The sequence below is a fragment of the Tupaia chinensis genome, unplaced genomic scaffold, assembly GCF_000334495.1.
Source record: "Tupaia chinensis unplaced genomic scaffold, TupChi_1.0 Scaffold000175_1, whole genome shotgun sequence".
NCBI lineage: Eukaryota > Metazoa > Chordata > Mammalia > Scandentia > Tupaiidae > Tupaia > Tupaia belangeri.
Window position 1 is genome coordinate 1,179,513 of NW_006159650.1, and position 12,051 is coordinate 1,191,563.

General features: G+C 39.7%; 1 protein-coding gene across 10 annotated transcripts in view; it reads left to right on the top strand.

The window, feature by feature from the left end:
* Window positions 1-12,051, top strand: part of TTC3 (tetratricopeptide repeat domain 3) — a 154,377-nt gene that overhangs the window by 39,238 nt on the left and 103,088 nt on the right. For all 10 annotated transcript variants that reach the window (XM_027770952.1, XM_027770958.1, XM_027770954.1 and 7 more), the window contains one exon: window positions 5,754-5,808. In XM_027770952.1, coding sequence (XP_027626753.1) covers window positions 5,754-5,808 — 55 coding nt within the window. The remainder of the gene's footprint in view (window positions 1-5,753; window positions 5,809-12,051) is intronic.

Below are 12,051 nucleotides of genomic sequence, written 5' to 3' on the forward strand. Positions count from 1 at the left end.
TCTCTCTCTCTCTCTCTCTCTCTCTCTCTCTCTCTGTATCTCTCTCTGGTCAAATTAAAATAAATGAATGAATAAATAAATAAATAAATATTTAAAAAATAATGCATATATAGAGAGTAATATTTTTTAAAAAAGAGAGTAGTAGTTCTTATCTTTGTTAATCTAGTCAGCTTCTGAAAGTAATGACTTATAGTAGGAGAAAAGAGCAGTAACTTTTGTGATTTGCAAAGTTCTTCCTCATATGTTTGTTCAAGAGAGTCAAGCAGTAGTCTCTCCCTTCCCAAGTCCAGAATCAGTGAAGAACTGATGTAGAAGACAGGCAGATATAATCAGATAACACCTCTCTTCCTGAAACAGCTGTTGGAGGATACGCCTGACTCCCAAGTGGTTTGCTACTAATTCACCTTTAGTCACAGAACTGGCACAGGGGCCCTCGTGAACTTTAAACCTGGAAGAGAGGCAAAATGGTTATTCTATTGATTTTGTGTGTGTGTGGAGAGGTTTTCGCTATAGGGCGCGTGCGCTCTCCAGACAGACAGAGAGAGACATAGAGACAGAAAGCGAGAAATCACCCCCCAGGGGGGATGGTCACGCCGCAATCCCTTCTCCTCCATTCTCCTCTCGGGATCTTCGGCATGCACGCGCACGCGCCCAGCGTGAGTTTCAAGCCACCGGGTCCGGGACGCAAACCGCGGTCGACTACGCGGGAGTCCAGCGACATAGCCGTTACACTAACTGCTGGTTCCCTCTATTGATTTTTAAGATCCCCAAAAGTGAGATAAAGAAACTAAACCATGTGTGATTAGCACACCTCACAGCATCAGGTGCCACTCATCCTCTGGGAGGAAGTGAGGGGTGGGGAGAGGAGCAACTTCAAGAATAATTAAGCTAGCAAATCTACATGGAAACGGTAGGAAGGAGGGGTAAATGTTCTTTAACATCGTATTTTAGGGCATGTTGTATGTGAGGTAACTGGTGGAGTTGGGGAGGGTGGAGAAGTAAAAGCACTGTCCCATGTGACTAAGTAGAGTTGGAGCATGTGGGCTAGCCCTCCGTGCCTCACTGTCTGTACAGTACTCATCATGTCACACCGCCTTCAAAAGTAAATGACCACGTGATCTCCTGAGTCTTTTTCTCATTCTCATAGGTTTGTCATGTAGGTTATGCAGCTGCCAAAATTCAGACTACTCACTGGAGTATTTAGATTCTGGCTGCAGTGGTTTGGGTGAGCAATGGCACCACCAGGCAATGTCCTGTGCCCGTTTCACCTTAGTAGTAGTGTGTGGCCGTATGCTAATAAACATGGACATTTACCAGTACTCAAGCACACGCATGTGTTAATACACATGATACTTATACTGTTAGGATTATGACAGACAATACGATTATGGTAGTATGTTACATTGATTTAATAAATATTGTTGGAATTTCACTTTATGGGCGATGTCAGAAGTTAGCAAACATAGTTCTAGACAGGGGGCTGCAGTGTGGTGGGAAGGAGTATGTGCCACCACATGCTTCTAATCCTGTCCCAAGTGGCCCAAGTGGGAAGGAGTATGTGCCATTTATGGAACTAATCCTGTCCCAAGTGGCCCAAATATGAAGGAGAGGGAAGGGGCTGGGCTAGATCTTAGAGGGTCTTGTAGGCAGCATTAAGATAGTTGGCATTTAAGAGCAGACTAAAGGGTTTTTAACTGAGGGGAGGTAGTATGATTAATGCTTGAAAAATGTCTTTCGGGTTTTAGTGAGTGGATCTGAAGGAGATGCCATAAGGATGTTTTTCTAGTAGAATGCAGCAGTAGGCCAGAGACAGTGGTGGCTTAGAGCAGGGTAGTAGTAGTGGCAATGGAAAGGTGGAAAGATCCAAGAAATTTAAGAGAGAAAGCTGGTAGAAGTGAGTCTGGATCGATGCTGGGGTGTGCAGAGGAAAGTGGTGATTGGAACTGTTCTAAAGTTCTGCCGTAAATAGAATATGGGTCTACTCACTGATACTGGGAGCACAGGAAGAGGAATAAATTTGTAGGAGGCAGAATTTAACTTTACCCCAAGACATGCAGAACTGAAATGCCAAAGAAGCATGCACGTTGGAATGTCCTATAGACAGTGAATTACTTGAGTCTGAACCTCAAAAGGAGAGGTTTTGGCAAGAGGCAGGGCTGGGATAGTTAGCCTAGATGATTTGAAGTTGTAGAGGTATGTGAGTGCTTAGAGAAGCGCTTCTCAACGGGGACTGCACATTGCTATCACTTGTGCTTTAAAGAAATGCTTCCAATGCCAAGGATTCTGAATGAATTTATTTCAGATAAATAATTGGATGTTGGGTTACAGAAGCTCCCCTGCCCTTGAAGGGGCTCAGGGTGAGACTGGAAGGGTAACCAAGATTGAGCCTGGAGGAGCACAGATAGTTAATGACCAAGGGAGGATGAGTCTGTGCAAGAGACTAAGTCATGTAGTGTCATGGAAGTCAGTGAAACAGTGGCCAGCAGAGGCTAGCCCTGCTTAGAAGCCAGTTAACTGTAGAATTTGGATTTTGCAGTGTAGAGGTATAATTTTGCTAATATAGGGAGAGGTATCAGTGGAAAGGTGGGACAGGAGCTGTTTGGAGTGGGTTAAGAAATGCAAGGAAATGAAGAAAGCTAGTATTGGCAACTTTTTAAAAGTGTTGGGGAGAAAGACAGCTTGGAGTCTAAGAACTTTGCTGTTGGGTTAAGGTATTTTTGACTACATGTAACAAATGCTGATTCAGTTATTTAAATGGTGGAGAAAATTACCTCATTCAGGAGTTCTGGAAGAAGGTGGTTCTAGGGTTATGGACTCCGTGGCTCAACACTATCATCAGAGACTCAGGTTTTTCCAGCCTCTCTGTGTGACTTGGTCGTGAGGCTGCCTACTTAGGATGCTGCTGTAATTCAGACATCAAACCTGATATCTCCAATAGAAGGAGGACAGTCTTTTCTTATAGTCACTTTTTGATTTTTTTTTTTTAAGTATACAAACCATAATTGTGTAGTGTGAATTTTCAGGAATCAAACAACTGTAACCAGCACCAAGATCACAACCCAGGTACCCCAGAAGTGCCCCTTGTTCTCCTTCCAGTCACGACCCAACTCCTCCCCAGGATAACTACTATCCTGACCTTTATAGGTTAGTTTTGCCTATTGTCGTGCAATATAAATGGAATCACATATTATGTGCTCTTTTATGTTTGGCTTTCAGCATTGTTTTTGAGATCCATGTTGCATGTAGTTGTAAAGTGTTCATCTATTGCATGAATATACCACATTTTATCCATTCTATTGTTGATGGGCATTTGGGTAGTTTCTAGAATTTGGCTTTCACAGACGGTGATATTGTGAACATATGCATTCATTTCTGTTAATTGTATAGTTGAGTGGAATTGTCAGAGCAGGGTATGCTTTTATTCAGCTTTAGCACATAGTTTGCTGTGTGGTTGTATCATTTTACACTCTTACTGGCAGCATGTGAGAGTTTCAGTTCCATGTCCTCACCAGCACTTAACATTTTACATCTTTAGTTTTAGACATTTGGGTGTGTAGTGGACTAGTACTGTGATTTTAATTTGCATTTCATAAGTCAGTTAATATTTAAGTTGAGCATCTTCTCATATGCTTATTGACCACTTGGATATTGTTTTGTAAAGTACTTGTTTAACTCTTGCTTTTGCTTTTTTTAAAATTTTTTTGTCTCCCCCCTCCTTGAGTTGAAAGTCTTCTTTATAGGAGTTTTTTGGTATTCTGAATATTAGTCATGGTCAGACATATGCATTGCAAATACCTCCTCACACCCTGTGGCTTGCCTTTTCACTCTTGATGTTTTCTTTTCATAAATTAGTCACAGAGAGAGAAAGCAAAACAGCTACTCCCAACAGAGCCTTCACACTGTGATCCATCCCCAGCTTCAACCAGCCCGCACCATGGACATGCATATGTGTGCCTGACATGTATGCGGTAGTCCTGGGGCATGAACCAGGGCCTTCCCACATGGGTCCAGCTCACAGGGTGTTGCCTTGCACCTGCATCACCGCTAGCTTCTTCTAAAACTTGGTTTAACTTTTATATTTATATTTATAATTGGTTTTTGTATTCACCGTAAGGTAAGGTTCAAAATTCACATGAACATTTGCTTGACCTAGCATCATTTCTTAAAAGATACTATTTTCTTCATTCACTGAGGTGCTACCCTTGTTATAAATCAGGAGAGATTATATAGTAGGACCCAGGTCTAGGTTTTCTGTCCTATTGTTGTTCAGGTTATCTGTCCTTACATGGACTTTCTTTTTCTTTTTTGAAAATAGCTTTTTAGTAAATATTGCTACCTGGTAGTATAAGTTCTCTAGTTTTGTTCTTCCTTGTAATCTTTTTATTTTTACATTATTTTTATTTTTGGAACTTTCGCTTTAGGGTGCATGTTCTCATTGGAAAGAGACAGAAAGAGGAGAATAAGAAATCATCCCCTGGGGGATAGGCACACCACAATCCCTTCTCCACTTTTCTCTTGAGATTTTGGGTATACATGCACACTTGCCAGGTGTGTTTTTTAGGCTACCGAGTTGTGGAATCAGCCACATGAAATCCAGCTGCCTTAACCACCACATTGCCTGTTGGCCCTGTTTTTATTTTTAACGTATCTTATACAAGACAGAGGCAAACAGAGAGATACAAAGTCTTCCCAGCTTGGCCTTTAGTCCGCTAGGATCATAGGTGTTTACAGGTACCCCCAGCATGTTCAGGTCAACCCAGGATTTGAACCCAGGTCTCCCATGTGCTTCTAGCGTTGTACGGCAATGCCCTACTGCCTGTCCCACATTTGGTCCTGTGATCTCTTTTTAACTTAATTTAATAAGAGTGATGGATTAGTATGCGTGTGAATTTGAGTTGAGAGTCAGTGAATCTTAAATAGGGAAGTGAACCTGAAAGTGAATAAGTCAGTGTGTAGGGTACCCGGAAAGATAGTAGGAGTAGTTGAACAAGTAAGATGGAATAAGCAAAGTTATAGGGGAAAGTTGGATGCCTGAAGTAATGGTTTTGGAGTTGGAACAGTTTTGAATGGGGCTAAGTTTCCCAGGAGTACAATGGTGGGTGACTGAATTGGAGTAAGGAGGTCATTGAAGATAAGACAGGAAACAGAGACTAGGTACACCACAGTTTACAAAATATATTTTCTAACCAAATGTCTAACTTATCGCCCTCAAAACAGGTAGAACAATTCTTATCCTTATTGTACACACTAGAAAGTGGACCATAGAAGTTAATAACTTTCTGAAATTCTCAGGTGAAATAGAGATTAAATTGGAGTTAGGCCAGGCCTCATGTCCCAGCTTCCATGCTCTGTTCAGTATAGCTTAGCTGATGTGTTGTATGAAGAATCCAAGAGTTACATTTTCGGAGATCAAAAGTCTTATTAATATGTATATACGTTTTCCCTAGATAGGTGTTGTTAAGATTTGTGCAGGAAATGCTCCAGAAATGTTAAAAACAGTTATTCGTGGATGTTGTGATTATGACTTTGGGTGACGTTTTTCCTTTGTGTGTGTGTGTGTGTGTTTGTTTTTTTCTGTATTTTCCAAATTTCCTATAATGGACATACAGTAATAGATTTTAAAAATTAAGTTTTTTTAACTAGATAATACACATTGAAAATTAACGGAAGTGCCAGTAGATATGCAATATTGAATACTTTTTACAATAAAAGAATGCAGGTGCTGAAATAATTTTATTTCTTGTTCTTTCTAGAAATGCACTTGGTGATGGAAAGAGAGCTACTATTCTGAAAAACACTTGGCCAAAGGTAGATTTCTTCTATATTTTCCTTTGAGCATAAATGTGTTTACTGGATGTGTTTGTACATAAAAATGCTAGATGAAATTGTGCAGAGCTCAAGAATGTGAAAAGGAACTCCAGTTCTGTGGTGAGAATGAGGCTTACTGCAGCAGGGAGAGGCTATGTTGGGGAGGACGAGTCATGAGAACCTTGAGGATACCTTAGCAGTCCAGAGGTAAAGAGTAATGTCTGTGCTTCGTGGGTGAAAAATGAAAATTAAAATCTTACAAGAAACTGTAGGAAACTATCCTCATAACCTAGAGGTTGGACAGATTTCTTAAGTAATACACAGTGTGCAAATCAGTAAAAAAAGAAACAACCTTGATATATTTGACTACTTCAAACTTAAAAACTTCTATATGTTAGAAGATGCAATGAATGAAATTATACACTGGGAGGAGATAATTGGTCACATATAGAACGTATATCCGATAGAATTTATTGTTATGTCCAAAATATGCAAGGAACTCCTCAAATAAGGAACCCAGCAGAAAACGGGCCGATAAAAGAAGCATTTTGCGGAAGAGTAGTACTGAATGGCCAGTAGAAATAACAAACAAACAAACAATGCTTTAAAATAGTTTGTTTGTAATTAAAATTATAGGGGATTGGTACACAGATGGAAAAATGAAACAGGGCCAATCTATGATTTGTTGGTAAGGTGACTGGATTGTGGATCCAACATGGCTGACTGCATGGTTTGAAAAACATGCTGGATGCACGTGCATGTGCCCAAAAATCCCAAAAGAGGGAGAAATGGAAAAGGGATTGTGGTATGACTATGTGAAAGGATTGTGGTATGACTTCTGGATTGTGGTATGACTATCAGAAGTCATACCCTATAGTGGGGTGCCCACCCCTCCACGAACACGTGTGCCCTTTGTCAAAATTGGGGAAAAAAGGAAAGAAAAACAATACCAAAAGAACAGAAAATAGGGCCTCTACACAGGCTCATAGGTACTTGAGAAAATAAAGCGGTGTGATAGTGTTTGAATCCTTGACCCTTCAGACTGGCAGAAATTAAAGAGACCAATAATTCTGAGTGTAAGTGAGGTTATGAATTGCTTACAACCAGCCAGAAGAGCACTATGATAGCATACCCCATAATTACTTAATTTTAAGTGTGTGTACCCTCAAAAATCTCTTCATATGCACACACGGTGAGATATACAAGGTTGGTCATTGCAACCTTTTATTGGCATAGAACTGTAGCCCAAATTATCAGTGATAAAGCAGTGGATGAATATGATATTTTCACTATATCAAAGTTATTACTTTGATCTGATCTGTCTCCTGTCTTAAACTCATTCTTTTTCTAATCTCACTTCTACTACTCTCTCCCTGGTTTACTTCATATTGGCCCCTAAGGCTCCTCCCTCTTCCTCAGACATCCTAGGCTCACTTCGACTTTATGCTTACGCTTCCCTCTGCTTAGAGTGCTTTTCCCTAATAGCTAACTCGCTTATTTCTTTTCATTCTTGACTGAAAGTCCACTCAATGAAACCTTCCCTGACTACATTAATAAAATCCCCTTTTATAGACATTTCTTACCCTCTTTCTCTGTTTTACTTTTTTCTCCTCTTATTACCAAACACACTATATCACTACTTAAGTAATTTTATTTGTGTGTCTTCCACTATAAGCTCCCCAATGTAAAGTTTCTTGGTTTGTTTGGTTCACTCCTGAATTTGGACTCACCAGTTGCTGGTATATAGTAGGTACTCAGTAAATATTTGTTCAATAGTCACCTGCTAGTTGAAATAAAATGAGTTAACTGGCTTGTCTTCATTTATATATTTAGCAAATAGTGTTAAATAAAAAAGTGAGTAGAAGCATAATGTAGGATGAAAAAAGCATAATGTTGGCTTAAAAAAAAAACACCTCATGACAGTGTTTGCTTTGGGACAAGGAGAAAGGGTAAGATTAGAAAGGATACGGAAGAGATTTCAGCAATACTCACATAGTTTTATTTCTTTACTTAAAAAAGAATGTGAAGCAACTATAACAGTGCTAACGGTTAATTATGGATGATTGTTACATTATTCTGTATTCTTTTTTTTATTGTAGAGGTTTTTGCCTTAGGGTGCGTGTGCTTGCCAGAGAAAGACAGAAACAGTAAGAGGGAAAGTGAGAAACAGACAATGAGAGATAAAGTGAGAAATCATTCCCCCACACCCAGGGGGATGGTCACGCCACAATCCCTTCTCCTCTCAGGATCTGGGTCACATACACACATGCACCTGGCATGAGTTTCTAGATGCTGGGTCTGGAACTCAAACTGTGGTCGGTCATGTGGGAGTCCAGCATTGTAACCATTACACCATCTGCATACACTGTTTTGCCACTTGCGTGCCCTTTTCTTTTTTTTTTTTTTTTTTTTTTTTTTTTTTTTTTTTTTTAAGAAAGAGATCTTTGTTCTAGGGTGCATGTGTTTGATGGAGAGAGAGACACAGAAAGTGAGAAATTATCCCTCAGGGGTGATGGCCATGCTGCAGTCCCTTCTCCGCCGTTCTCTCAGGATTTTGGGCATGCATGCACATGTGCCCTGTGTGAATTTCAAGCTGCCAGGTATGGGACTCAAACCATAGTTGGCTATGTGGGAGTCTAGTAACGTAACCTTTATGCCCTCTGGTGGTTCCCCATTCTGTATTCTTAAATCATAAAAATACCCAAAATTTTAAAGTGGAACTTTAATTAAGACACAGACACCTATATTTCATATATCATTCCTGGGTTTTACATATATATATTTTTGTTTTGTTTTGTTTTTTTGAGAAAGATTTTTGCTATAGGGCACATGTGCTCGCCAGAGAGACAGAGAGAAAGCGAGAAATCACCACCCAGGGAGGATGGCCATACCACAATCCCTTCTCCTTCATTCTCCTCTCAGGATCTTGGGCATGCATGCACACACTCCCAGCATGAGTTTCAAGCTGCAGGGTCTGGGAGTCGAACTGTGTTTGACTACATGGGAGTCCAGCAATGTAACCACTATGCCATCTGCTGGTCCCTTACATATTCTTTTTAAAACCAAAGTGAGTAGAATCAGAATTTTAGTCTTAAAAATTTAATCTCATTTATTACGCTTAGATAAACCTCATTAGAAGGTACAATGAAGTTTATGTAAACCTCATTGATTTTAAGAATTCATTTTGTCTTTTAAATTTATCTTTTTATTTATATTTTAAGTTGCACATGATGCAAAGAAAAGCAGAGTGTAGAAGATGTAAAGTGGGCCAGCCATTGGCATGTTTAAGGCTGCTGTCTCCCAAATGGCCAACTGTATGGTTTGAGCTGGCGGCCTGAAATATATGGCAGCTCCTTGTGTGTGCATGCCCAAAATCGCAAGAGGAGAATGGAAAAGAAGGGATTGCAGCATGGCCATTCCCCCGAGAGTGCTTTCTCACTTCTTTTTCTCTCTCTCTGTCCCTCTCTAGCAAGCACATACACCTTGTAGCAAATTTTAAAAAAGAAAAAAGAATAAAGAGTATAAAGTGAAAGAGAAAAGTTAGCCTGGGGACCTTTTAAAATAATAAATTTCTTTGCTTCTATACCCCAAAATGTGATTCAGTTCTCCTAGGAGTTTATCTAGAAGTCTTGAGATTTGTAAAATTCTAAAGGTGAAATTCTGTATCTAAATTTTGGAGTCATTTTCTTAAATGCCTCATTTTATAGATGAAAAAAATTGAGTTCTGGAGAGGTAAAGTGACTTTTTCAAGGTGTCATTACAAGTAAAAGACAAAACTGGATTGAGAGTCCAGTAATGGATGATACTTTTGTCCCCAGATGTTCAATTTCTTGCTATTTTTATTATGAGTCTTTTCTTTCCTCTTTTTTCTTTTTATTTGCTATAGGGCATGTTTGCTCCTTTGGAGAGTGAGAGGGAAAGTAAGACATCACGTCCCAAGGGGCATGGCCACACCACAATCTCTTTTCCTCCATTCTTCTCCTGGGATTTCAGGCATGCATGCACACGTGCCTGGCATGAGTTTCCAGTGGCCAGGGCCAGGACTCACACCATGGTCAGCCATGTGGGATTCCAGCACCACAGCCACCAAGCCAGCTGCTGTTTGTTTCATGTTTTTACTGATTATTTTCAGTCTTTTCTTTAGCTTCCTGAACATTTGGAATACAGTTATAGCAACTATCTTAATGCTCTTGTCTATTAATTCTATTATCTGTGTCATTTGTGAATTATTTTAAATTGATTGATATCTTTTCTGTTCCTTTTTTTTTTTTTTTTAAAACAGGGATTTTTGCTATAGAGCATGTGTGCTCTCCAGAGAGACAGAAAGTGAGATTATTCTCCAGGGGGGACAACCACCCTTCTCTTCCAGTCACACACATGCACCTGGCATAAGTTTTAAGCCATTGGGTCCAGGACTTGAACCATGGTCAGCTACGTGGGAGTCCAGTGATATAACCATTATGCCATCTGCTGGTCCCTTTTTCTCTTCCTTTAAGTCATATGTCCTTCTTTGCATACCTGGTAATTTTTGATTGAATGCCACATGTTGTGAATTTTATCTTGTGCTGAATTCTTATGTTTTTAAAGAGAGATTTTTGCTATAGGGCATGTGCGCTTGCTGGACAGAGGAAGACAGAGAGACAGAAAGCGAGAATTACCCCTCAGGGGGATGGCCATACCACATTCCCTTCTCCTCCATTCTCATTCTGGGACTCTGGGAAACCATGCACACACTCCCAGCATGAGTTTCTTGAACCACTGTTGACTACATGGGAGTCCAGCAATGTAACCACCACTCCATCTGCTGGTCCCTCTTTTTTTCCTTTTTCTGTAGATATTCTTGAACTTTGTTTTAGGTCTAGTAAAGTTACTTAGAAACAGTTTAATTCCTTGACATCTTTTTTAAGCTTAGTTATATGGAGCCAAAATATCAATTAATGGCAATTTTTACCCTTTTATTATGGCAGAGCTTTTCTGAGTATTCTGCTTTCTGCTTCTTGAATTATGTTTTCCACTCTGGTTGTTCAGAACCGGAGTTATTCCTATTTCTGTGTGGCTTGGCTATTGTTCCTTGTTAGCCTTTCAGGTGATTCTTTCCTTATTCAGTGGCTCCAGTGCATATGCTGATCGGTACTCGGCTAAAGACTTGGTAAGCTGGGCAACCTGTTGAGCTTACCTGGTGTGCTTCTCATCTCTCAGGGGTCGCTTCCTTCTGTTGTCAGCATCCTGCAAGCCACGGTTTCATACTGGGTTGTGGACAGAATTCTGACTGGATTTTTGTTTGTTTGTTTGTTTTTTGTTTTTTAATCCCTTTTAAAGGGTCTAGACAGAATCACACCCGCAAACCTTAACAGACCATTTTGACCCATTAGTAACAGGATTTTTTCCTACATTTTGTCCCTGGCATAGTATTGGTGTATTTTTGTGATGTATATTAAGCCTCTTTATCACTGTTAAATACTTTTTTTTAAAATAACCTTCCTTTTTCATTCACTACCCTAGAAACTGTAAAACCTACCAATAACCTATAAGCCCCCACTTCCATATGTCCCACCTTTTTGGGCCAGACTAATGGAAAAACTCTTCACTAGATTCCAAATTTTCTTGCTCTCAAAATCAAATAAAAGGAACCACTGTACCTGATCACCCCAAGAGAAAGACATGTTTTATTTCCTCTACGGGCCTAGGTCATTCATATTCTGCTTAAAAATAAACCACATTAATTATTATTTTTACACAGTTGGTTATTTTCCGACAACGGGTTGTTGGAAAAGTCATGACGTATTTTTTTTCTACACAAAAATGCGTATAACTTTTCCGATGATCTAGTATCTTTGTCTTTTTTTGTTTGTTTCAGGTGGAAAGGTAAATCCAGTTTTAATTATTACATCTTGGCCAGAAGTGAGAGTTATGGACTCTGTTTGGATTTAAAAGAGAGTTTTACCATGTAATGGGAACCACAAACTAATATCCTTAATAAATGTTGTTTCCAGTAAAAAGAGAACCTCTCTTAGTATCTATATAGTATACCTGAAGGATGCCTCAGACTAATCCTGACTGAGTCATGTGTCCACTTTTGGATTGATCCTGTGACGTTGGAACTAGTGCATTTCAGTTGATCAGTCTCTTGGGTCATAGCCACATTCTTACCTACTTTGGGGGTAGAGTAATAGAATGGACAGTCCTACCATTACCGTGAGGAGTAGGAAATGGTGCCCCCCGCCCCAAATTCTGAAATGGGAT